This window comes from Notolepis coatsorum, assembly GCF_963971535.1.
Source record: "Notolepis coatsorum genome assembly, chromosome: 8".
NCBI lineage: Eukaryota > Metazoa > Chordata > Actinopteri > Aulopiformes > Paralepididae > Notolepis > Notolepis coatsorum.
The window spans coordinates 100486373-100509532 of NC_140172.1; the positions used below are offsets into that span (position 1 = coordinate 100486373).

The 23160-nt window shown below is 46.3% G+C and overlaps 1 protein-coding gene across 2 annotated transcripts in view; it reads right to left on the bottom strand.

Annotated features, from left to right (window-relative positions):
* mcama (melanoma cell adhesion molecule a) overlaps positions 1–23160 on the bottom strand; it is a 198302-nt gene that overhangs the window by 74505 nt on the left and 100637 nt on the right. For both annotated transcript variants that reach the window (XM_084320261.1, XM_084320262.1), the window contains exon 2: positions 18612–18742. In XM_084320261.1, coding sequence (XP_084176387.1) covers positions 18612–18742 — 131 coding nt within the window. The remainder of the gene's footprint in view (positions 1–18611; positions 18743–23160) is intronic.

Consider the following 23160-nt stretch of genomic DNA (forward strand, 5'->3'; position numbering starts at 1 on the left):
TGTGGCATGCTGGGGAGGCTACATCAACTCAAGGGACACCAACAAGCTCAACAAGCTGGTGAGGAAGGCTAGCTCCGTGGTGGGAGTCGAGCTACCTAGACTTGAGGTGATGGCAGAGAGGGGGATGATAAGGAAGCTGGCTGCCATCATGGAGAACCCCTACCACCCCCTCTATGACGAGCTAGTCAAGATGAGAAGCTCGTTCAGCCACAGACTCATTCCCCCCCGACACTCAACTAACCGCCTCGGACAGTCCTTCATACCAGCGGCCATCAGGCTCCACAACAGTGGGCAGCGACTAGCAGCCTCCAGGCTCCACAACAGGGGGCAGCGACAGCGACTGCTACCAGACATTGACCTGGGACTTATAGGAACCCAAGAAGGACAACCTACACTACCTTAGGCTTACTGCACCTTAGGTGGATACTGTGATACTGTGATACTGTGAATAATGTATATTCAGTGGATACCGTGATACTGTGAATAATGTATACTCAGTAGATAGTAAATTATAACACTACCTTAGGCATACTGCACCTTATGTGGCACTGTGAATAATGTGAATATTTCTTCAGCTAGTCAGATAGTAAATTATATTGACCATATTGACCAAATTGTTTACACTGCCTGTGTTGTTTTTACTACCTGTACACTGTGTTGTTTTTACTACCTGTACCCCCCTCCCCCCCATGCTGCTATGATGCCTGAATTTCCCCAAGGGGATCAATAAAGGAATATCTTATCTTATCAAAACTAGATTAGATTAATGTATTGGCATCATATACAACTCGTGGTACACCTGCCGCAGCGCGCGCGCACACACACACACGCGCGCGCAGTACTGTATATGAATGAATGAATGAATGAAATATAATATATATAGCCTACGGCGGGCGTAATGAATGAACGCAGTATGGCTTATTATTCCATAATTAAGCCTATAGGCTACTGTTCATTCGTAGGCACACACAAGACTTGTTATGGAATATTAATGCAGTCTATTGTCAAATGTACTCTCTTTTCTGGACTCTTTTTGTATCACAAACAGTACTGTATTTGCAAATCTGGTATGTCATAAATGTATAGATGTAGCAGTACTGTCTATCTGTGTCGTGTGTGTCATATATGTTATGATGAATTGAAAATGGGGGACCCTGATGTAAACAAGACGAAATTCTTTCTCTAGTCTGCATCCCCTTATGTAATTGAACTGTACTGTACTGTACCCATTCTGCAATCTGTTAATAAAGTTTTCAATCAATCAATCAATCAATCAATCAATCAATCAATCAAACAAAGGTCTGTCCCATTGTATACCAATCAATGGGATACATTGCATGTTGACCAGCATTCTTTCAAATGTATATAATTAATCATTAAAACAGATGTGTAACAAATAAGAAATACAAATTCCACAGAAGGCATTAAATAATTATAATTTTCAATCATTTCACAATAATTGCATAATTGTGTTTGAATATCTGAGTAATTAAAGTAATTATACATTTGTCCAAAATAGCTGGTTCAGATATACATATTATTTATTTTTCCGACATCAAATGCATAATTTCTTATCGTACAAATATTGTCATATTTATTTTAATTATGATTAAGTAATTAATTCCAAGGAGGCCTGTAGCGTTGACGTGAAGGAATCACTATGAGAACACAATCTGTCAAGTTATAATGACATTTAAAATTAGTCAATCAATCATGAGATTTGATCGTGGCTGAGAGCAGATTTAAGAGTGCTCCTCAGCACTCTTAAATCTGCTCTCAGCCACGATCAAATCTGATCTCAGGAAAATTTGGGGACTCCCACTCCCAGTCTTAATATGTCTTAAATGGGCCGAAATCTGGCTAAGACGAAATTTTTTGTCGTAACTTCGTTCGGGAATGAGACCCATTGTTATTATTATTATGTTGAATAAACAAACTATTTTACCCAAGGATATATCCTTGAATAAAGGGCAGATGATTAAACAGAAGGTTTTGTAGATACAGTACTGAATTCTGCCATCCGGACACACAATTTGAAATATGATTATAGAATATAGAATATCAGACCTATAAATTACCTTATTATGACCATGTCGCACATCTATGGATCGGGCCAAATCACCCCTTTCCAATGGCAGAGTTCAATCGGGATTTAGTATCACCAGGCGTGCAGCAAAAACCGCGAATGAAATCTACTGTAAGTACAGTTACTTTTCTATAATATAAATTTCTCCGCCATTTTCCATCAGATTGCAACGCCGTTTTTGCTAGACGTTCACATAAGTGTAGAGAAACTAACTGCGTTCTAATGTATGGCAATAGCTTTCAGGTTTGTTCCACCCATGAGATATGATCCCGAAAATAAAGGGAAAAAATCAAATTGAAAAACTCAGATGATTGACAGGGGCTGGCGTGAGCTGGGAAGTGTAGTTTTTTTTTTTATTCGAAAGCCCCTTGAAAGCCCTGTGTCTCTTCTCTCAAAAGACTACACTCAAGTTAGGTTGCGTCCAAATCCTTGTGTCAATCCTCGCATTTTTCCGACTCAATGCTCTGAGATTTCTATAAACGAATATTTCACTAATAACACTAATAATCAATAATAACTAGGGATGCACCGAATGGGAAATTCTTGGCCGAAACCGATACCGAAAATAGAAAACAGTTGGCCGAAAACCGAATGCCAAAAATGATTCATAGAATAGATTTTTTTTTACCAATGTTGTGGAACATTATGATTATGGAAAATATATGATTATGGCAAAACTTTACTTAAATAATAAATAATCACTATTATGGGTCCATAAAACATTTATTCAGCACTTCTGAATGCATACAGTCAGGGAACAAAATAAGTACCAGCCAACTGCCAATGGCTGGTAAAAAATCTGCCTGGCTGGTAGTTTTTCAAATCTACCAGCCAAATGGCTGGTAAGTCAAAAAGTTAATTTTGTTCCCTGCATACAGTACATTAATTCCATCTTTTCTCTGGCTGCCGCGGCAGACATCTGTGCTCTACTGAGCGCACCTTTCTAGTCCCCCGATGAATGTGCTCTCTTGACTCGGCACAGTAGACGTGCGACGTGTATGCTCGAGAAAGATTATATTATCAACGACAGACAGCGTCAATGTGAGAAACACTATCCCCCCCCCCCTCTCGCTCTGAAAAATATGCATATTAGATCACTCAGTGATTAACCGCGACGGGCATATAGTAAATAAGGATGTTAAAGACGCATTTATTGGACGCGTTGCTTGCAGAGTTTACATAGAAACAGCGCGCCTCCCGACAGCGCGCCATCATCACAACAACACGCGTTAGGTTATAGGTTGTTTCTGTTTCGGTGATATATTTTCGGTGAAAAAACTCTTTCGGCCAAAAGCCGAAAGGCCATTTTTTGCCATTTTCGGCCGAAAACTTTCGGTGGCCGAAATTTCGGTGCATCCCTAATAATAACTAATAATCATTGGTAAACAAATGTAGTGCTGAAAATATACACGTTGACTGCTGTTTTGACAGGGTTAGGGTCTTTACTATTGGCTACATTTGAAGAAGAAGAAAAAAATGCAACATTAATTCATACATTCTGTAGAGATGGATTCATGGCGTGATGTCATTCTCGTACCGGTACCAGATCGCTGAAGCTTAAGAGTTTAATTGGTCTATACAATCTTCCTCAAAATATAACAAGCTGTCTGTCAATCAAAGGAGGTCTGACTTATGACAACTTCACCTAAACCGAAAGTGAAACTTAACACGAATGGGAGAGAAATGGCGGAAATTTACTTTTGTAGACTCTACTTCCTCAGAAGACTGAGATCCTTCAATGTCTGTACAAGGATGTTGAGGATGTTCTAGAGTCGGTGGTGGCGGGCGCCTTCTTGTACGCTGTGACCTGCTGGGGCAGCGGACTGAGAGCAGGGGACACAAACAGGCTGGATAAGCTGGTCAGGAAGGCCAGTAGCGTGGTTGGGGTGGAGCTGGACTCCCTAGCGAGGGTGGCGGAGAGGAGAAGCCTTGCTAAGCTCCAGGCCATCAGGGAAAACCCCTCCCACCCACTATACACAGACTTGGCTGACAGGAGGAGTATGTTCAGTGCTAGGCTCACACTACCTAAATGCAGCACTGAACGGCACAGGAAGTCCTTCATTCCAACAGCCATCAGACTATACAATGCATCACTGTGCCTCACTGCATCACTGAGCACAGAGTGACAGTTACCATCTTCCTGGACTCTTACTTTTGAAACAGCACTGTGCAATATTACACCTACTGTAGACTTCAGTATATTTTTACTGTATTTATTTACTGTATATTTTATTCCATTTTTATTCTATTTTATTCTATTCTTATCCAAGGCAATTTGATTTGTTTTGTCATTCTTATTCGTGACCTGTCCTGTCTAAATGTTTAATGTTGAGCGATTTGCAGGGGGCGGCTAGGTGGTGTAGTGGGCAAGGCACTCGCCACCAGTGTGGAGACGCTAGGATTCGCGTGTTCGAATCCAGCTCTCCACATTGTTTTTCAGTTTGGCTGGTCGTCCGCAGTAATACACATTGGCCGTATTACGGGGAGGGAAAACTGAAGGGTGGGGATCGAACGTTGTGAACAAGCGACTCCTACAAGTCGGTTGGTGCGCCTGCGCAGTAGAATCAGGAAGTGTCGGGGGCAGCGTGAGCCTCCCACGCGTTACTCCTCGACACTGAGAGATCGAGCTGCGCAGGTGAAAAGATGCGACTGCTGTTACCTCAAGTACCGGAGGGGACTTGTGCTATGTATGACTTAGTCCACATTGCAGCCGGCTTGTGGGAGGCAGGAAACAGCGTTCGTGACAGGGGAGGGTTGAATTGGATGATACGAAATTGGGATGGGAGAAAATATGGAAAAATGGGAGAAAAAGTGGATAAAAAAAAAAAAATGTTGAGCGATTTGCAGTGTCAAATTTCCCTCGGGATAACAAGTATTTCTATTCTATTCTATTCTATACAAGGTAGGAGATGTATTCAGCTTGTAGACTATAGTACTAGGGGTGTAACGATGCGACCTCACAACGATTAATTTAGATTACGATTATTCAAGCAATGATTCAATGCATCATGAAATCTCTTCATTTGACCACGATTCGATTCGATACATTTTCGTTAATTCCCCAAAAAAAATTTAATACACAAATGTGGCTGGGGGAACTGATTTACTCAGCATGAATGGACTATAGGTCAATAAAAACAAAAACAAAGACAAAAAAAACATTAAAAAAATAAAATAAAAATCTTTTAATTTTCTTTTTTCGATTAATTTCGATTATAATCGATCTAACATTTTCAAATCGATGCAGTTGAATCGTCACATTAGAATCGATGCATTTCGATTAATCGATGCATCGTTACACCCCTATATAGTACAATCATATTTGAAATTTGAAATCTATTTGAGGATAAACCCCTTGAGATATGCTTTGAGGGGGTCCTTAAAACCTAGAATAGAAAACCTTTTCACAAGAAAACTTGGATACCTTTAACCCTTCTCTTGCGTTTCCGGTCAAATCCGAAAATGACAGAGTGACTTCGTTTTGTCATCATACATATTGTGTTTTTCATCCAATTGCCTCAAGACCTTATGTTATCCTCCACACTAGGCCTCTGAACATATACAATTGATGATCACCACTTGCATTGAATTTTGAGTGATTTATTCAACAGAACACCTATGATGTTTTCGGTCAGAATTGACCGCCATAGGAAATTAATGGGTATGAGTATATTATGTTCATCCTGCAGATGGACACACTCTCTCACACACACACACACACACACACACACACACACACACACACACACACACACACACACACACACACACACACACACACACACACACACACACACACACACACACACACACAAGTTGGTTAAGGTTAGAGTTTGGAATCAGGGCTGGCGTTCTATCGCCCTGCTCTAAGGCAAACTCTAACCTTAACCAACTTCGAAAGAGTGCCTAAGCTTAACCGGCGAAAGAACTTGCCGTCACACGATTGGCGCGACCAGAAACGTCAGTGGCCAATCAGAGCGCAAAACGCAAACGCGGAAGCATACATGCGTTAGGATTCGAATAGACACGTCCAGACTCCATATAAATCCAAATCCAACACTGTCAGTAATGTACAGTATCTCGTGCTGATCTCCCCAACTCCTGAGAATACACTTCTTATATCTTATTACCGAACCACGAGCCTAGCTAAGCTAACGCACTGAATCGAAACTGAATCAATAAAATAGGACTGACTGGCTCCTCCTCGCATTCTTTTCTGTCTGACTGCGTGACGAGTACAGTGGCGCAGAGCTTGCTTCGAGCGCTAGAAAAACGCGCCCCGAGATATCATATTTGAACGCACTGATAGGCGAAATGTATTTGCTTGACCTATTTACATTGGCTGCGACGATACAGTGACGCGCACAGTGTGCGCGCTACGTCTATGCGCCCAGCTTTAGAGGTACTCTCTATATCAGGAGAGACAGTGATGTCATGTGAATCACGCACAAAACAATGATTTATATTTGATATATTAATGTTATTGTGCATTTGAAACACAAACATACTTAAAATGAGTAAATATTATTTTTATGTTTATTTTTAGGGGTCTAAAATAAAAATTGAAATAAAACATTTTCTTCTTCTCTTTCTCTCTTCACCAGGGGGGGCGGCGCCCCAGCGCCCTCTATCGGCCGGCCGCCACTGGTCTCAGCCTTACACATTACTGAACCACCACCACCACCAATCAGATGGAGAGAAACCAAGCCCTGGGATGGTCAATGACGTGTATATGTATATGTATATCCAACCACCCTGGACTTATCATTCTGATGTACAACCACCCTGAACTTATCATTCTAAGATGTACAACCAGCCTGGACTTATTATTCTAAGATGTACAACCAGCCTGGACGTATCATTCTAAGGCTACGTTTAGACGAGCGTTTTGGGATGGAAGTCTGAACAGAAACCGCAAAAGTCGTCTTGCGGTTTCACTTTTAATTTTGCGTTTAGACAAGCGTTTTGGGGTGGAATTCTCCGTGCAGACGAGGCTGTAACGACGGAGCCCCGCTGTCACACGATTGGCGCATATGTCACATGACGTGCTGTGAAGACCCGCCCTACTCTGCCTCTGATTCGCAGACTGTGGATGGGGAATGTGATTGGACCAAAGCAGAGTCACTCACAGACATTGGGTCCAGTCACGCCGCGGGACAGATTCTTGTGTATTTAACCCTTTCACTGCCACACGACAGCCGGTTGTGTGATAGTAAAGGGTTAACCTTCTGTCGTGTGGCAGTGAAAGGGTTAAAAGTACTGCCAATGTAGCCTTCAGGTGATCGCCATGGATAGAATCAGACATGCTTTGTTTACGCTTCTAGGCTACTGGCGGCGCTGGCGCATGCCTGTGATGTAAGCAGTACGCGCGACCAGAGCCGTGACAACCCTTTCGTCATCGTTTTATGCGGTTTGACAGTTTAGATGAGAGCGCAAAGGTTTAGCGTTTCTAGGAATTCCACCCTGGAAGGTAGTCTCACTTTTTTGCGGTTTCACCCCGTAAAAACGCTGTTTCCGTATAAACGAAAGGCACATCCGAAAAAATATTTTTGCGGATTCACCTGCTAGCGTTTCCGTCTAAACGGGGCCTTAGATGTACAACCAGTCTGGACTTATCATTCTAAGATGTACAACCAGCCTGGACGTATCATTCTAAGATGTACAACCAGTCTGGACTTATCATTCTAAGATGTACAACCAAAGCTTCCCCTTCAGAACAAGACATTGGAGCCAGAAACATTAGGAGTGACATTGGAAGGACCGAATGACGTTAACACAGCAGGTAGTAGGGATGGGAGTAATGTCTTCCCAGATACTTGCATGAGTTACTTGAGTAGTGCTTGAGTAATTGTTTAGAGAAATCAATTTTTAGAATGCATCTTAAGTAGGCTATTACTGATGCAGAGTCTGAAATGCATGCACATTAGGCTATGGGTAAAATACCTGGTCAGATGGAATCAGAACACATTTTAAAACATCAGGGTCTGTAGACAACAGAGAGCCAGAGGGAGCCAATGTCTTGAACCCACAACATGTAGCGGGAAATTAATTGTCAAAGTTGCTGTGGATGTTTTTGAACAACTAGAATTAACTAAATTGTAGCAAACTAGTTTCATTACTTGTTTGTGGACTAGCTAGCTGATATCCTTTACAACTACTGACAACTGACAGACTGGCTGATCGGCCAACCAGAGTAACCTGTGTATTATGTCTAGGGCTGTCCCCGACTAAGGATTTGGATGGTCGACTATGATTGGCCAAAATTAGCCGTTAGTCGACTATTGGTCGACAACATTTTTTTTTTTTTTTTTTTTAAGTATAATATTTTAACACATTCCCTGCCACGGTTATATCCATCAATGTAGCCTGACTGCCACCACTCTAAGCCTATGGAGATGTTCACCTTCTTTGCAGGGCTATCACTTTTTAAATTGTATTGCTAAATTGACATTACTATGGCCCATTCAACATCGATTATCTATCGTTCAGGATGTAGGAACGTTATACTTTTTCATTCATAGATTCTTCCAAAAATACCTTCTAGAATATAAGTATGTTTTTATCGTTTTCTGCAGTAATTCATAGAACGTGAGTTATAGGCATAAACGCATATATAGATTATCAACTGCCGTTTATTCCCGATACACGCTATATTAAAAAATTCTACTGTATATGATCGTATACGTTATGCGTCATCATCCGCGGATGAAAGGGGGGGGGGGTCGTTTATAATTCCGTGATCGTCAGTAAATGCTTTATGTAGTATGGGTAGGGATGGGAATTGATAGGATTTTATCGATACGATTCCATTATCGATTCTGCTTATCGATACGATTCGTTGTCGATTCCCTTATCAATTCCTGATCAATTTATAATTTCAATAAATAAATTGGAAATGCAACTGAACTAAGCTGGTTAGAATAACAACTGTAAAGAAATAAAACATTAACTATAGCCTACACTTAAATAAAATAATGTATTTGAGATTCTCTTAAAATGAATTTTTTTTTATTCTTAAACTAATTTAATCTATTGAATAACAACCTGTTGAATGTAACTACAGTTCAATATCTTAAACTAATTTAATCTATTGAACCGTAGTTGCATTCAACATGTCGTTATTTCACACACACACGCACACGCGCACACACACACACACACACACACACACACACACACACACACACACACACACACACACACACACACACACACACACACACACACACACACACACACACACACACACACACACACACACACACACACACACACACACACACACACACACACACACACACACACACACACACACACACACACAGAGCTCCCTCCCCGGGCCCCTGTCCTGTAAAGGTATTGGCTTGTGTTGCTACACGGACCTGTTTGTATGTTGCACAGTACTTCCTGGCTTACCGACTAGTAAACAACAGTCAACGGAGACTCTCCGTCTCTTATTATATGTGAACTAAAGAGTACAAGGTTTACACAACAGCCCCCACCCCCTTTTTTATTGTATTTGTACCTGTACTACCTGCTGTCAGCTGTTTATCTCTCTCTGTGAGCTTGATTAGCTAGCGTTAGCTCACATTAGCTAGCGCTAGCTCCGTGGCTAATCTTAGCTTACCCTGAACTATATCAATCACTAGGTTTTAAAGCATTGGAGTAGTTTTCACTGCACATAGAAGCAGCCAAACAGCGGGAGCTTTTTCGGGAGCATATGACCAAAACCCAGGCAATTTCTAGCCCTTAAGGAATCAAATAGTCTGCCATGGCTACATGCGTGGTGCTAACGTTATTGTTTTAAAATGCGCAACTGTCAGAAAAACCTGGCAGCGATAAGGGAATTGATAGTCACGGAGGCATGCGATTCCAGGAATCGGATAATTAGGAACCGGCTCCCATCGATTATTACGTTTATAAAGCGATCTGTGAGGGTTCTGTCCTTGCTCTCTCACTCGTTCTGTTCCTTTAACCACCCTCGCTTTGTTTTCATTCATTTTCTGTCAATTGGTTCTATCCCCTCGTTCACACGTTTCTCCCCGTTGACGTCATCAGAGACGTCGCTGATTGGTTCTCTCACTTCCCCACGCTTTTCAATCACATTCCCCAGCTGTCACTGCTTTCTCCCCGTTGACGTCATCAGAGACGTCGCTGATTGGTTCTCTCACTTCCCCACGCTTTTCAATCAATCGATCCCTCATTATTTATACCCCGTTCTTCCCCACTCTAAGTTGTTGGATCGTCTTGTTTTGTCGCCTTGATTTGTCTCTGGATATTTTTCCCCGTTGCTGTTGCTGCTGCTTTTTTCTCTGTGCTGTTCTCCAGGAATTCCTAGAAGCCTTCGCTTGGATACCTACTCCCGTGGCGCGCGCTCGCCTCCACTGTTGTTCCAGTTCCAATTACGCATCTGGTCTGGGTGAGTTATCTATTTGACTGTTCTTGACCTATTCCGTTTTTCGTGTGTAAACTTACACTGAAGACTACCACCTTTTTGTCAAACAGTCACTCACCCAGCCATTAGCTATTTTTGCTTGTTCCTTTATGGAATGATATTTTGGGATCTACCATCTCCCTCTGTGTGCTAGCTCACACCGAAGATATTATTTCACAATTGGACTGTGTGTTTACATGAAGATATCCACTGTGTGTTTGCTCACACCGAAGATATTATTTCACAATTGGACTGTGTGTTTCCATGAAGATATTCACTGTGTGTTTACATGAAGATATTCACTGTGTGTTTACATGAAGATATTCACTGGGACTGTGTTTGGATTTAGCTCACTGTGTTGTTAACACGAAGAGTTTCACTTGGGCTGTTTTTGGAATTGTGCTCTCTGTGTTGTTAACACGAAGAGATTCACTTGGGCTGTGTTTGGAACTGTGCTCACTGTGTTGTTAACACGAAGAATTGTACACCCTGTTCTCCTGCTCGTTTAAGACTGCTCTGTCACTGACTCGTTCCCTCTCTCCCTCTCTCGGTCTCGCCACAACATCTGAGAATCCGCCGAGAGGATTCTGCAGAGCGGTTCAGAAGTCAACACCTGCTTCCCAAGACAACCCTCACGGGAGAAGCTGCAGAGCAGCAGAACTTAGCCCCTTGATCATTGTACCTGTCTTGTTTGACCTGCTTTCCCTGTTTCTCTTATTCTTAGTACCAAATAAACAAGCCCTCGTATTTGGCAACTCTGAATCCTACTCTCTTGTGTCGTTGCGTTTGGGGTCGGTGTCAAACCATAACATTACGATTCAACCGATGACGACCCCAGCCGACACAGAGAGAGTAGTCACCTTGGGCATCGAGGGGGTGGTAAGGCGTGCCCTACGCTTCCATCGCGCTCCAGGCAATGTACCTGTTAACCGTCTCTTTGTCCCCAACTCAGTCCGGTCCCGGGTCCTCCAGTGGGGCCATACCAGCCGGTTCGCCTGCCACCCGGGCGTTCATCGCACGTTCTCCTTCCTGGCTCGTCGATTCTGGTGGCCCACCATGAGGAACGACGTCAAGGGGTTCGTACTGGCCTGCGCAGTCTGCGCCCGCAAGAGAGTCAGCACAGCAGCGGCAGTCCAGTTAGAGTCAGCCAAGGAACACGCCCTACAGCTGGATGCGGCTGCAGCTGCTGTACAGGGACTCCGAGAGCAGGTCCTGCTTATTCAAGGTTCAATGGCCGCTTTGGCGGGACAACAGTCCGACATTCTCGCTCAGCTTCACTCGCTGGGCGACACCGTTAATGCCTTTCACCTCTCACACCCTTCAGGAACATTCCCCGCAGCCCCAGCAGATCTCGCATCTCGGGAACCCCTTCTCTCCGTCCCACGGCTGTTCGACGGTAATCCCGAGGAGTGTGCCACATTCATCATGCAATGTGAGTTGGTTTTCCGTCATCAACCAAGCCGTTTTTCTGCTCGTGGGTCCCAAGTGGCTTATATAACCAACCTACTTTCAGGCCATGCTGCCCAGTGGGTCACTTCCTCCTGGGCAATGGAGGCAGATTTTTTGTTCTCCTACCCAGACTTCGTGGCGGAGCTCCGCAGAGTGTTCCACCATCCAGCCCGAGGTCTGGACCCTGGAGCCCGGTTGGGGACCTTCCGACAGGGGAGCGGCAGGGTGACTGACTATGTCATGGAGTTTCGACTGGCGGCGGTGGAGAGTGGATGGAACGAACCTGCTCTTCGCCTAACCTTCATGAGAGGGCTCTGTGACGCAGTCAGGGACCAGCTCGCGACCCAGGAGGAACCTGATTCCCTCGAGGACCTGTTCAGCCTCGCCATCCGCGTCGACGGACGCCTCCAGGAGAGAAGACGTGAGAGAACCCGACGGGGACCCCCAGACGCACCCCCCGAGGACCACGACCTCGAGGAGGATTTCGGTACCCCAGACGTACCCCCCGAGGACCACGACCTCGAGGAGGTTTTCTTTACCCCAGACGTACCCCCCGAGGACCACGACCTCGAGGAGGTTTTCTTTACCCCAGACGTACCCCCCGAGTACTACGACCCCGAGGGGGTTTTCAGGGAGTCCAGGGCTCAGGTCTTTCCGCCTCGCCGGCCTTACGACTGTGCCATCGACCGCCGCTCAGGGGCTCCCTTTCCCAGCGGCCGCCTCTACAGTGCTGTCCGTCCTGCCCCCTCCGTGACTGGTGGGTTTGTTCCCTCCCGAGCCGTGACCAAGGAGGAACCCATGCAGCTGGGACGCAACCGCCTTAGCCCGGCCGAACGGGAGTCCAGGCTCTTCTCCGGCCGTTGCCTCTACTGTGGCCAGGGTGGACACCGTGTCTCCAATTGCCGTGCCCGGCCAAGAGGACCAGGCTCGCCAAGACCCCGGGAGATCCTGGTGAGCCGTCTTTCCTGTCCCCCGCCCCGGAGGCCCGCTGGTGAGTCGCCTCCGGACCTCTCGTCCATACCCACCCGTGCACCACCCAACCGTCTGGCGGACGTCACCCTAGCCTGGGCGGACCAGCGGGCGACGGTGGGTGCACTCATGGACTCTGGTGCTGAGGGGAGTTTCATGGACGTTGGGTTTGCCACCCGGGCCGGCATTCCGCTTGAGGACCTCGAGAGGCCCTTGGAGGTCTTCGCAATGGATCATCGCCGCCTGGCTGACGTCACTCAACGCACCTGTCCAGTCCTTCTCACCGTTGCTGGTGACCACGTTGAGAGGCTCCAGTTTTTCGTCACCAGCTCTCCTCTTGTCCCTGTGGTCCTGGGCAGGCCCTGGCTCGCGCTGCACGAGCCCCACATCGCCTGGTCCTCCGGTGCCATCAAGGGGTGGAGCCCCTCCTGTCGTGCCCGGTGTCTTCGGGTGCCGTCCAGCCCCCTCACCGGGTCCCGGTCCTCGTCTCCGGCGTCCCTCGCCGGTTCTCTGTCCCTGTGCCCGGCCTACGCTGTCGGGTCCCAGTCCCCGTCTCCGGCCTCCCTCGCCGGTCCTCTGTCCACGTCTCCGGTCCCCCTCTCCGGGCCTCTGTCTTTGTCCCCCTCTCCAGTGCCCCTGATCGCCGGCTTCCTTGGGTCCCGTCCGGGCAGGCCGGGGCCGTGTGGGTCGCCGGGTGCTGTAAGGTTTGGCTCTTTCCCCACCACGGGCTTCTTGAAGTACTGTGATGATTGGTCCGCTGCTCCAGACATCTGAGCGTGCCTGTCGTGGTGCCGACCGGCGCCGGGTTCCTGCGCCGACTTACCGCCCTGGGCAGAGGGTGTGGCTCTCCGCAAGGGACCTCCCGCTACGGTCCTCGGCCGGGAGGCTCAAACCTCGTTTCGTCGGACCTTTCGAGGTCCTGAGGGTACTCAGTCCGGCGGCCCTGCGCCTGAAGCTTCCTGCGTCCATGCACATCCACCCCGTGTTCCATGTCTCCCGGGTTAAGCCCGTCTCCCTCAGTCCCCTTTTGCCTCCAGCTCCTGATCCGCCGCCTCCCGTGTTGGTGGTTGATCACTGACTTCCATCGAGCCCATCCTGACGGGCCGGGTCGGCCTGGTCGCCAGGTGGCTCCCGTGGAGGGGGGGGTACTGTGAGGGTTCTGTCCTTGCTCTCTCACTCGTTCTGTTCCTTTAACCACCCTCGCTTTGTTTTCATTCATTTTCTGTCAATTGGTTCTATCCCCTCGTTCACACGTTTCTCCCCGTTGACGTCATCAGAGACGTCGCTGATTGGTTCTCTCACTTCCCCACGCTTTTCAATCACATTCCCCAGCTGTCACTGCTTTCTCCCCGTTGACGTCATCAGAGACGTCGCTGATTGGTTCTCTCACTTCCCCACGCTTTTCAATCAATCGATCCCTCATTATTTATACCCCGTTCTTCCCCACTCTAAGTTGTTGGATCGTCTTGTTTTGTCGCCTTGATTTGTCTCTGGATATTTTTCCCCGTTGCTGTTGCTGCTGCTTTTTTCTCTGTGCTGTTCTCCAGGAATTCCTAGAAGCCTTCGCTTGGATACCTACTCCCGTGGCGCGCGCTCGCCTCCACTGTTGTTCCAGTTCCAATTACGCATCTGGTCTGGGTGAGTTATCTATTTGACTGTTCTTGACCTATTCCGTTTTTCGTGTGTAAACTTACACTGAAGACTACCACCTTTTTGTCAAACAGTCACTCACCCAGCCATTAGCTATTTTTGCTTGTTCCTTTATGGAATGATATTTTGGGATCTACCATCTCCCTCTGTGTGCTAGCTCACACCGAAGATATTATTTCACAATTGGACTGTGTGTTTACATGAAGATATCCACTGTGTGTTTGCTCACACCGAAGATATTATTTCACAATTGGACTGTGTGTTTCCATGAAGATATTCACTGTGTGTTTACATGAAGATATTCACTGTGTGTTTACATGAAGATATTCACTGGGACTGTGTTTGGATTTAGCTCACTGTGTTGTTAACACGAAGAGTTTCACTTGGGCTGTTTTTGGAATTGTGCTCTCTGTGTTGTTAACACGAAGAGATTCACTTGGGCTGTGTTTGGAACTGTGCTCACTGTGTTGTTAACACGAAGAATTGTACACCCTGTTCTCCTGCTCGTTTAAGACTGCTCTGTCACTGACTCGTTCCCTCTCTCCCTCTCTCGGTCTCGCCACAACATCTGAGAACCCGCCGAGAGGATTCTGCAGAGCGGTTCAGAAGTCAACACCTGCTTCCCAAGACAACCCTCACGGGAGAAGCTGCAGAGCAGCAGAACTTAGCCCCTTGATCATTGTACCTGTCTTGTTTGACCTGCTTTCCCTGTTTCTCTTATTCTTAGTACCAAATAAACAAGCCCTCGTATTTGGCAACTCTGAATCCTACTCTCTTGTGTCGTTGCGTTTGGGGTCGGTGTAGCGATCGATATGTACTGTCGGGAGCCTTGCAACAATGTCTGACGGCCGGATGAATTTAATGGACGCACAGCAGTCATATCCTGTTTACCAGTGTAACTCACCCGACCATCCACCAGGCGGCGGTATTGAGCCGTAGTTTATTTTTAGCCGTAGGGTCCAGCTGCAGCGCCAGAGGTGTATATATGAATTATGAATGCCATGGCGAAAAAATTAAATATTGATCTCAATATCGCTGTACAGCGTGGTCTGGCGGTCAAAGCATGGCGGGCAATAACGTTTTAAAGCGTTTCTGGTGGTGGATGTGTTAAAAATAAAATTATTATTATTATAATTTTTTTTTTATCATTCCATTTGGGCTGTGGGGGGTGCTTAATGTCTGAAGGAGTCGACTGAAGGCTTCTTGTCCTCTGCAAAAGCATGCAATTGGTCCACTGATGGATACATCTTGATATTTGTCTAGTGTGTTCATTAGATGGGTGAAATCCTCTTTCAGTGCCTCTGTGCATGTTTTCGTAGGCAGTTAGCCTCTGGTAGGGCGGCACGTTGGTGTAGTGGTTAACACTGTCGCCTCACAGCAAGAAGGTCCAGGGTTCGATTCCCGCTTGGGGACCAGGTTTCCATGATGCCAGGTACCCAGGTGGGGTATCTCCCAGGCCTTTCTGTGTGGAGTTTGCATGTTCTCCCCGTGCTCGCAAGGGTTTCCCCCCCGATAAGATAAACCCAATGGAAAAACATGCACAACAACAGATCGCTAACTGTGAGGATTCGCCTGTCCCTGGACCTTTTTTCCCTCCTACTCTCCTCAACAGCCCCCACCCTTGCGATAACTTTTCCCTGTCTCCTACTCTCCTCAACAGCCCCCACCCTTGGACATTCTTGTTCCTCTACCTTGACGCACCTGTTGGGAGTTTGCAATCAGGTCTGGAGAGTACTTAGGTTGCAGACTCCCCTCCAGTCCTTGTCGGGTCGTTCTGTGTTCTGGACTCTGTGTTCGTTCTGTATTCTGTACATCACCAGCCGCGTCTCCGGTGTGAGACGACGTGCCAGCCATCACCACCTGTCGCCGTTTGCCTGGAGTGGGACACCGCCTTCGCTCTCTAATTCTCTACGGGAGGTTTCCAGTGTTCCCACTCCAGACGTCAAGCCGGCTCGCCATCGCTCCCGATTCCACGGGAAGAGGGCGTCTCTTCGTGATCCTCGTTCCTGGGGTGAGGCTCGTCGTCGCTCCCTAGTATTCCACGGGAGAATGGCGTGTGCTCATCCCGTTTCCCCTGGGACCCCCTGTGTTCTGCGCTGCCCGTCTGCAGCATCCGAGGAGGAGGAGGATTCCTTTAAGAGCAGCAGAGCCCTACTCGGTGTAGGGACGAAGAGGATCTCCGTGCCAGGCCTCCGCCGTCGGGCCCCTGTCCCCGTGCCAGGCCTCCGCCGTCGGGCCCCTGTCCCCGTGCCAGGCCTCCGCCGTCGGGCCCCTGTCCCCGTGCCAGGCCTCCGCCGTCGGGCCCCTGTCCTCGTCCCTGTAAGCAGTCCTGGCCCTCGCCCTGTCCAAGGCCTTAACCCTGTCCTCATCCCTGTAAGCAGCTCTGGCCCTCGCCCTGTCCAAGGCCTGTTCTCTGTCCCTGTCTCCAGTCCGCCTCTCCGGGCCTCTGTCCCTGTCCCCCTCTCCAGTGCCCCTGGTCCTGACACTTAGCCCTGGTCCTTAGCCTTAGTCCCTTAGCCTGTTTGCCTCTTAAAGGCACAGTGCTGCAGTTTCCATATTTTCTTTGACTCTAGTGTTTTTTGTGTTCTCCCTTAAAGGGACTGTGCCGCTTTTTGTTCTTTAATAAATATTGCCCTGTTTTGGCTTACTCTAATACCTGTCTTGTGTTGTGCGATTGGGGTCGGTTTCAAACCATAACAGCTAACGCTGTGGCGTCCTTGACGAAGACGGACAGGAGCACTTGGATTGGTCCCCTGGCGCGGCTCACGTTGACGCCTGTCTGCTCCCGGCTGCCCTTGGGGGGGAAGGACGACGGGATGGGTAATCGCAGAGACGAATCGCATCGGCGATTCTAAAGAGACAATGCATGCGTGTGTGTTCCGGTGTGTGTGCTAAAAACTAACCGCTGTGTGTGTACCGCTAAAACATTGAGTGTCGTTGCATGCCGAATAAAGACCTCTGCAACAGGTCCTGCATTATTACCTCTGCAACAGGTCCTGCAGGTCCTGCATTAGCGTTAGCCACGCTTCTAGGCCTCTTTTCTTTTGGAAAGAATGATACAAATTTTTTTTAAATTATACATTTTTTATTTTTTTTGTATTCGACTAAGAGGTTGGCTAGTCGACTACGGCTCCTTTCGACCGATTAGTTGACTAATCGACTAATAGGGGTCAGCCCTAATTATGTCATATATCAAAGAAAGTAGATTGGATATCTGAAATTGTTTTGTTTTGTTGATATCCAAGGGGATCGACAGGCTTTAGTCAGTTCAATGGTTCTAACATTCTGGTCTTCTCTAACATACCTTCTGTTAAAAAAAAAATTGAAAAACACAATTTTCATTGTTCTGAATCTTTAAAAGATGTTTGTTAGATCTGTGTTAATAAATATAGATGCGGTCAGGTGGCGTAGCGGAGATTGTGCTCGTCACCAATGCAAGAGGCTGCAGTCTCGACTCCCGGAGAGTCAGCATTGCCTTGGCTTGGGCTGATCGCTATACTAACTCGTTTGGCTGAGTTAGGGGGAGGGAAGCCGTGGGTGGGTCCTGGGCGTTGTGGACAGCGACCCCTACAGTTTGGTCGGGGCGCCTGCACAGCGAGGGTAGGATCTGGAGAAAGGTAGTGTGACCTTCCACACGTTATACTCTCCCGGTGAGAATCTGCGCTGTCAGGCTGGCTGCACATGTGTCGGAGGAAAGCATGTGACAGTCTCCGGCCTCCCGGACCAACAGTAGGGGGGGGTGCGCAACAACCAGGAAGGGGGTTGGGAATTGGCATAACGACTAACAGTGGGATGGGAGAAAAATCGGAAAAAAGGAGGGGAAGAAAGATAATAAAAAAAAAATATATATATATATATATATAGATCGCGAGGGGAAACGAGAGAGAGAGCGAGAGAGAGCGAGAGAGAGAGCGAGAGAGAGAGAGAGAGAGAGAGAGAGAGAGAGAGAGAGAGAGAGAGAGAGAGAGAGAGAGAGAGAGAGAGAGAGAGAGAGAGAGAGAGAGAGAATAAAAAGCTACTCACCACGAACCACTGTCTCATGATGAAGCTGGGTGTCTGGGTGTCAGTGAAGTCATACTGACAGAGGATCTCTACTGTGTCTCCCAGCAGTGTCTCCACACTTTCCTCCATGGTGATCTCCACCTTGGCCCACACTGGAAAACATATCAAAACACATATCAATTCAACATGCTCTTTAACCTGCTTTGGAGAGTGTGTGAGAGAGAGAGAGAGAGAGAGAGAGAGAGAGAGAGAAAGAGAGAGAGAGAAAATAAGTATAGGTAACGATAACTGACAACAAAGTTGAGCAAGGCTTTAACCGTTACGTTTCTAGACATAATACGCAAAAGGTTGCTAAATGATATAGAAAATGTGAACCTTCTTGTGATTTGAAAATTGCAGTAGCCAATATTACAATTTCAAATATTTTCAATCAATTGACCCTTACAAAAAAGGAAGTTTCCGTGGAAACGATGGAAATACTAACTACCGGTATCATGGTTTAAATTGAGAATGGAGATACTTGACTTTTACCATGGCTATATCACGGTAAATTATTTATACAATTGACAGCACTGCAGTAAAACAAAAATTACCATCAAACTGCACAGCTCTAACAGATTCATCTGTATCTGAAACACTGTAGGGTATCTGAAACACTTCCCCTGTTTCTTCCCGCGCCACTCCTGAACCAGTAGCACCCATCTCTGATCGCCCAGCAGTATAGTGGGAGAAATGGGTTTGACGCCAACCGGTCAACTTGGAAGAAAAGGAAGCTTTCTCTCTCGCCGGCCAACTCAAACCAAAAGGACCTCCTCGCCAGAAAGTGGTTCCCTTGGGCATCGTCATGGTTACAGACACAGGACAAGCCAGACAACTGAACCAGAGAGCTGGCGGTGTTGAGCGCCAACTGCTTTTAAGAGGATGTTGGACTCAAACAACTATCCTAGCATGGCCAAGTGACACAGTTGTAAAAATTAATATGAGGTATTTTTATGTCTCAGCATAGAAAAAAAGGTTTTTTCTCTCTATTTCAGACACCCTTCATCTTACACTGAGTGTATGACTCCATGTTTTTCTGTGCCACAGGCAAATCTGGACCCTCCACGACATTTTGTCCCACCAAGTCTATTTTGATGCAAAGGATTTTAGTGATTTTGATGTTTTAAAAAAGACATCTTGACACAAGACCTTAGACTTCTTACATTTCAACCTTCAGGATTGGGCCTTTAACAGTCAGGCTCTATAATCGTAGGCCTTTAACAGTCAGGCTCTATAATCGTAGGCCTTTAACAGTCAGGCTCTATCATAGGCCACGTTGTCGTTTAGCCTACAATTAATTGAGACCCAGAGCCAAATGGGCTCTTGACATAGTGGTATGTATGAATGTAGATATGCCTCTGTGTTAGTGGCCCCATCGCTGCATAGTGAGGACAGGTGCTAGGATGAGGGAGAGGACTTCAAATGTGTAGTAACCCTACACACCCCTATCGACACACACCAGCAAACCACACTACACACAGCAGCAAGCCACACTGCACACCCCTCGCTTCTCACTACACACACCAGCAGAGTGGCTAACTGTGACTAAATTAATTTCAAGTTTTGTTTTATTTGTCACATATAAGGTACATGTTAGGCTTGGGCGGTATGACGGTATTACGGTATACCAGGGTATTTAGAAATCCCGAAGGTATTGAAAATCAATACCGTCAAAATCACAGATGCGCTTCAGTTTCTATTACAGTGAAACAGAGTTTTGAGTGTAGTGCACACACGCGCCAGCAGAGGGCGAGACCAGTCCTCACTAGTGGAGCGAGTGGATCACAACGGTGTTCATGTTTTACGGTAATGTTGCGACAGTGCTGTGAAAATACCATAAAGCGTTGTGGTAACGAGAGTTGGTGTGTGTTGTTGTGCACTGGTGGAGCAAGCAAATAATCCGTCTCTTATTATATGTGAACTAAAGAGTACAAGGTTTACACAACAGCCCCCATCCGCTTTTTTATTGTATTTGTACCTGTACTATCCGCTGTCAGCTGTTTATCTCTCTCTGTGAGCTTGATTAACTAGCGTTCCCTGGAGTTAGACAACAAGATACATACCTTTTTTGTCTCTGTGCGTGCATTTAGCTTTGGGAACAGTCGCTCCGTTAGCATAGCTTAGCTTCATCACTGGAAGTGAGGCAGGACAGTAGCCTGATGTTCCCTACAGGTTTGTTGATATTCTCATTCCTTCAAAGGATCCGAACTGATTGAAGTTTATGGATACCATGACTTAAAATCCTCTTACCTTGACGATTAAAAGCCTCCCCAATTTAGAAAACAGTAATCCAATGGCTGGTATTGATAATATATTACTAACTACTGGACGCTCGGAGCTAACCGGAGCTAACACAGAACAGGATGGTAAAGCAAATATAATGACTTCCTTTCTGGGGTTTTCAAAATAAAAGTGCAACGTTTATAGCAGCGGAAAACGTTTATTTTGTACATTATCTTTTTTTTTATCTTTCTTCCCCTCCTTTTTTCTTGATTTTTCTCCCATCCCACCCTTCCTGGTTGTTGCATACTTTTCCCCTACTGTTGGTCCGGGAGACCGGAGACTGTCACATGCTTTCCTCCGACGCATGTGCAGCCTGGGGCAGGCCAACCTGGCCACGCAGGTTCTCACCGGGGAGAGTGTAGCGTGTGGGAGGCCACACTATCTCTCCTCAGTTCCAACCCTCGCTGAGCAGGCGCCCCGACCGAACTGTAGGGGTCGCTGTCCACAACGCCCAGGACCCACCCTTCAGCTTTCCCACCCCCTGATACAGCCAATTGTATCAGTGTGAGAGGCCAGCCAAGCTGATAGCAACGCCGGGAGCTGAATTAGAACAGGCGAATCCTAGTGTCTCCCGGTGTTGGTGACGAACGTAATCTCCGTGCGCCACCTGCCCCCCCCCTTATTTTGTACATTATCTAACGTTAACACGAACCTAAACTAACGTTACAACTAACCTAAAGTTAGTTTAGGTTTGTGTTAACGTTAGATAATGTACAAAATAAACATTTTACGCTGCTATAAACATCGCACTTTTATTTTGAAAACCCCAGAAAGGAAGTCATTATATTTGCTTTACCATCCTGTTCTGCGTTAGCTCCGGTTAGCTCCGAGCGTCCAGTAGTTAGTAGTATATTATCAATACCAGCCATTGGATTACTGTTTTCTATATTGGGGAGGCTTTTAATCGTCAAGGTAAGAGGATTTTAAGTCATGGTATCCATAAACTTCAATCTGTTCGGATCCTTTGAAGGAATGAGAATATCAACAAACCTGTAGGGAACGTCAGGCTACTGTCCTGCCTCACTTCCAGTGATGAAGCTAAGCTATGCTAACGGAGCGACTGTTCCCAAAGCTAAATGCACGCACAGAGACAAAAAAGGTATGTATCTTCTTGTCTAAGTCCAGGGAAGATGTTAAATAAGCTAATTTCCCAAAATGTTGGAGTTTTCCTTTAAGGAATCAAATAGTCTGCCATGGCTAGGCTACATGCTAACGCTAACGTTATTGTTTTGAAATGCGCAACCATTCTGAGAGCTAACGATAGTAGCACTAGATGCTGCAGGCTTCTGGCTACCATTCTGAGAGCTAACGATAGTAGCACGGTGATTTGTTTACTTGGTAACATGGGTTGCCCCCCCCGCTGATGAAAATGAAAGTCATACTGTCATATACCGTATACCGGGGTATTATGTCAGCAAGGTATGACGGTGTGAAAAAAATTATACCGCCCAAGCCTAGTACATGTACATTGCGGTGAAGAATTACAATACAACTAAGTGACTGTGTGAATTAGTGACATTGTTGGTCATAAAACAACATTTACAAGTATTGTAGCAGGTCATTTTAACTGAGTAAATGTACTGTATAAGTAGTGCTACATTTCATCTAGAGTTTAGGAGGTTCATTCAAATGTTTAGATTGCAGATATCTTGGTCGCAAACAACAGGTGATTGTAATAAATTAGCAGGTGATTATCATTAACTCATTATGCGCCAAAAACAAGATTTCTCGTTTTTCAAATCCAAGCGTTGAGCGCCAGAAAATGAGATATCTCGTTTTTAGATCCTTTTCCTTTTTCCCGATTTGATCATACTAGGCACTCTCACAGGCCTTGTGGGTGTGGATTGGACCTGCAATGATGATTGAATCGCGCCAGGTGGCAGTATCACCTACCTTATGAACATGCATGAGCCCCACAGCCCCCAAACAACTAGGGAATCTACTAGTAGGTTGCGAGCAGCTGTGAGCAGGACGCGATCGCCTAGAGCGAACTATTGGATATTATGAAAAAGACAAAATGGATTATATGGATGATGATTATGTACTATAAGTTGCGTTTCCTTCAGCACTACTGGTAAAACGTAAAAAAAAAACTATAATCAAACCGACCGATGAGGAAATTTGGCTCCGTCTATAGTCTGGCCCGAGCAGATATAGTAGATGAAGAAGACAACGGATGAGGGCTACCTAACGTTATATGTATTGATCCTGTTCTGATTCAAGACACTTGGACTCGAAGTGAGAAATG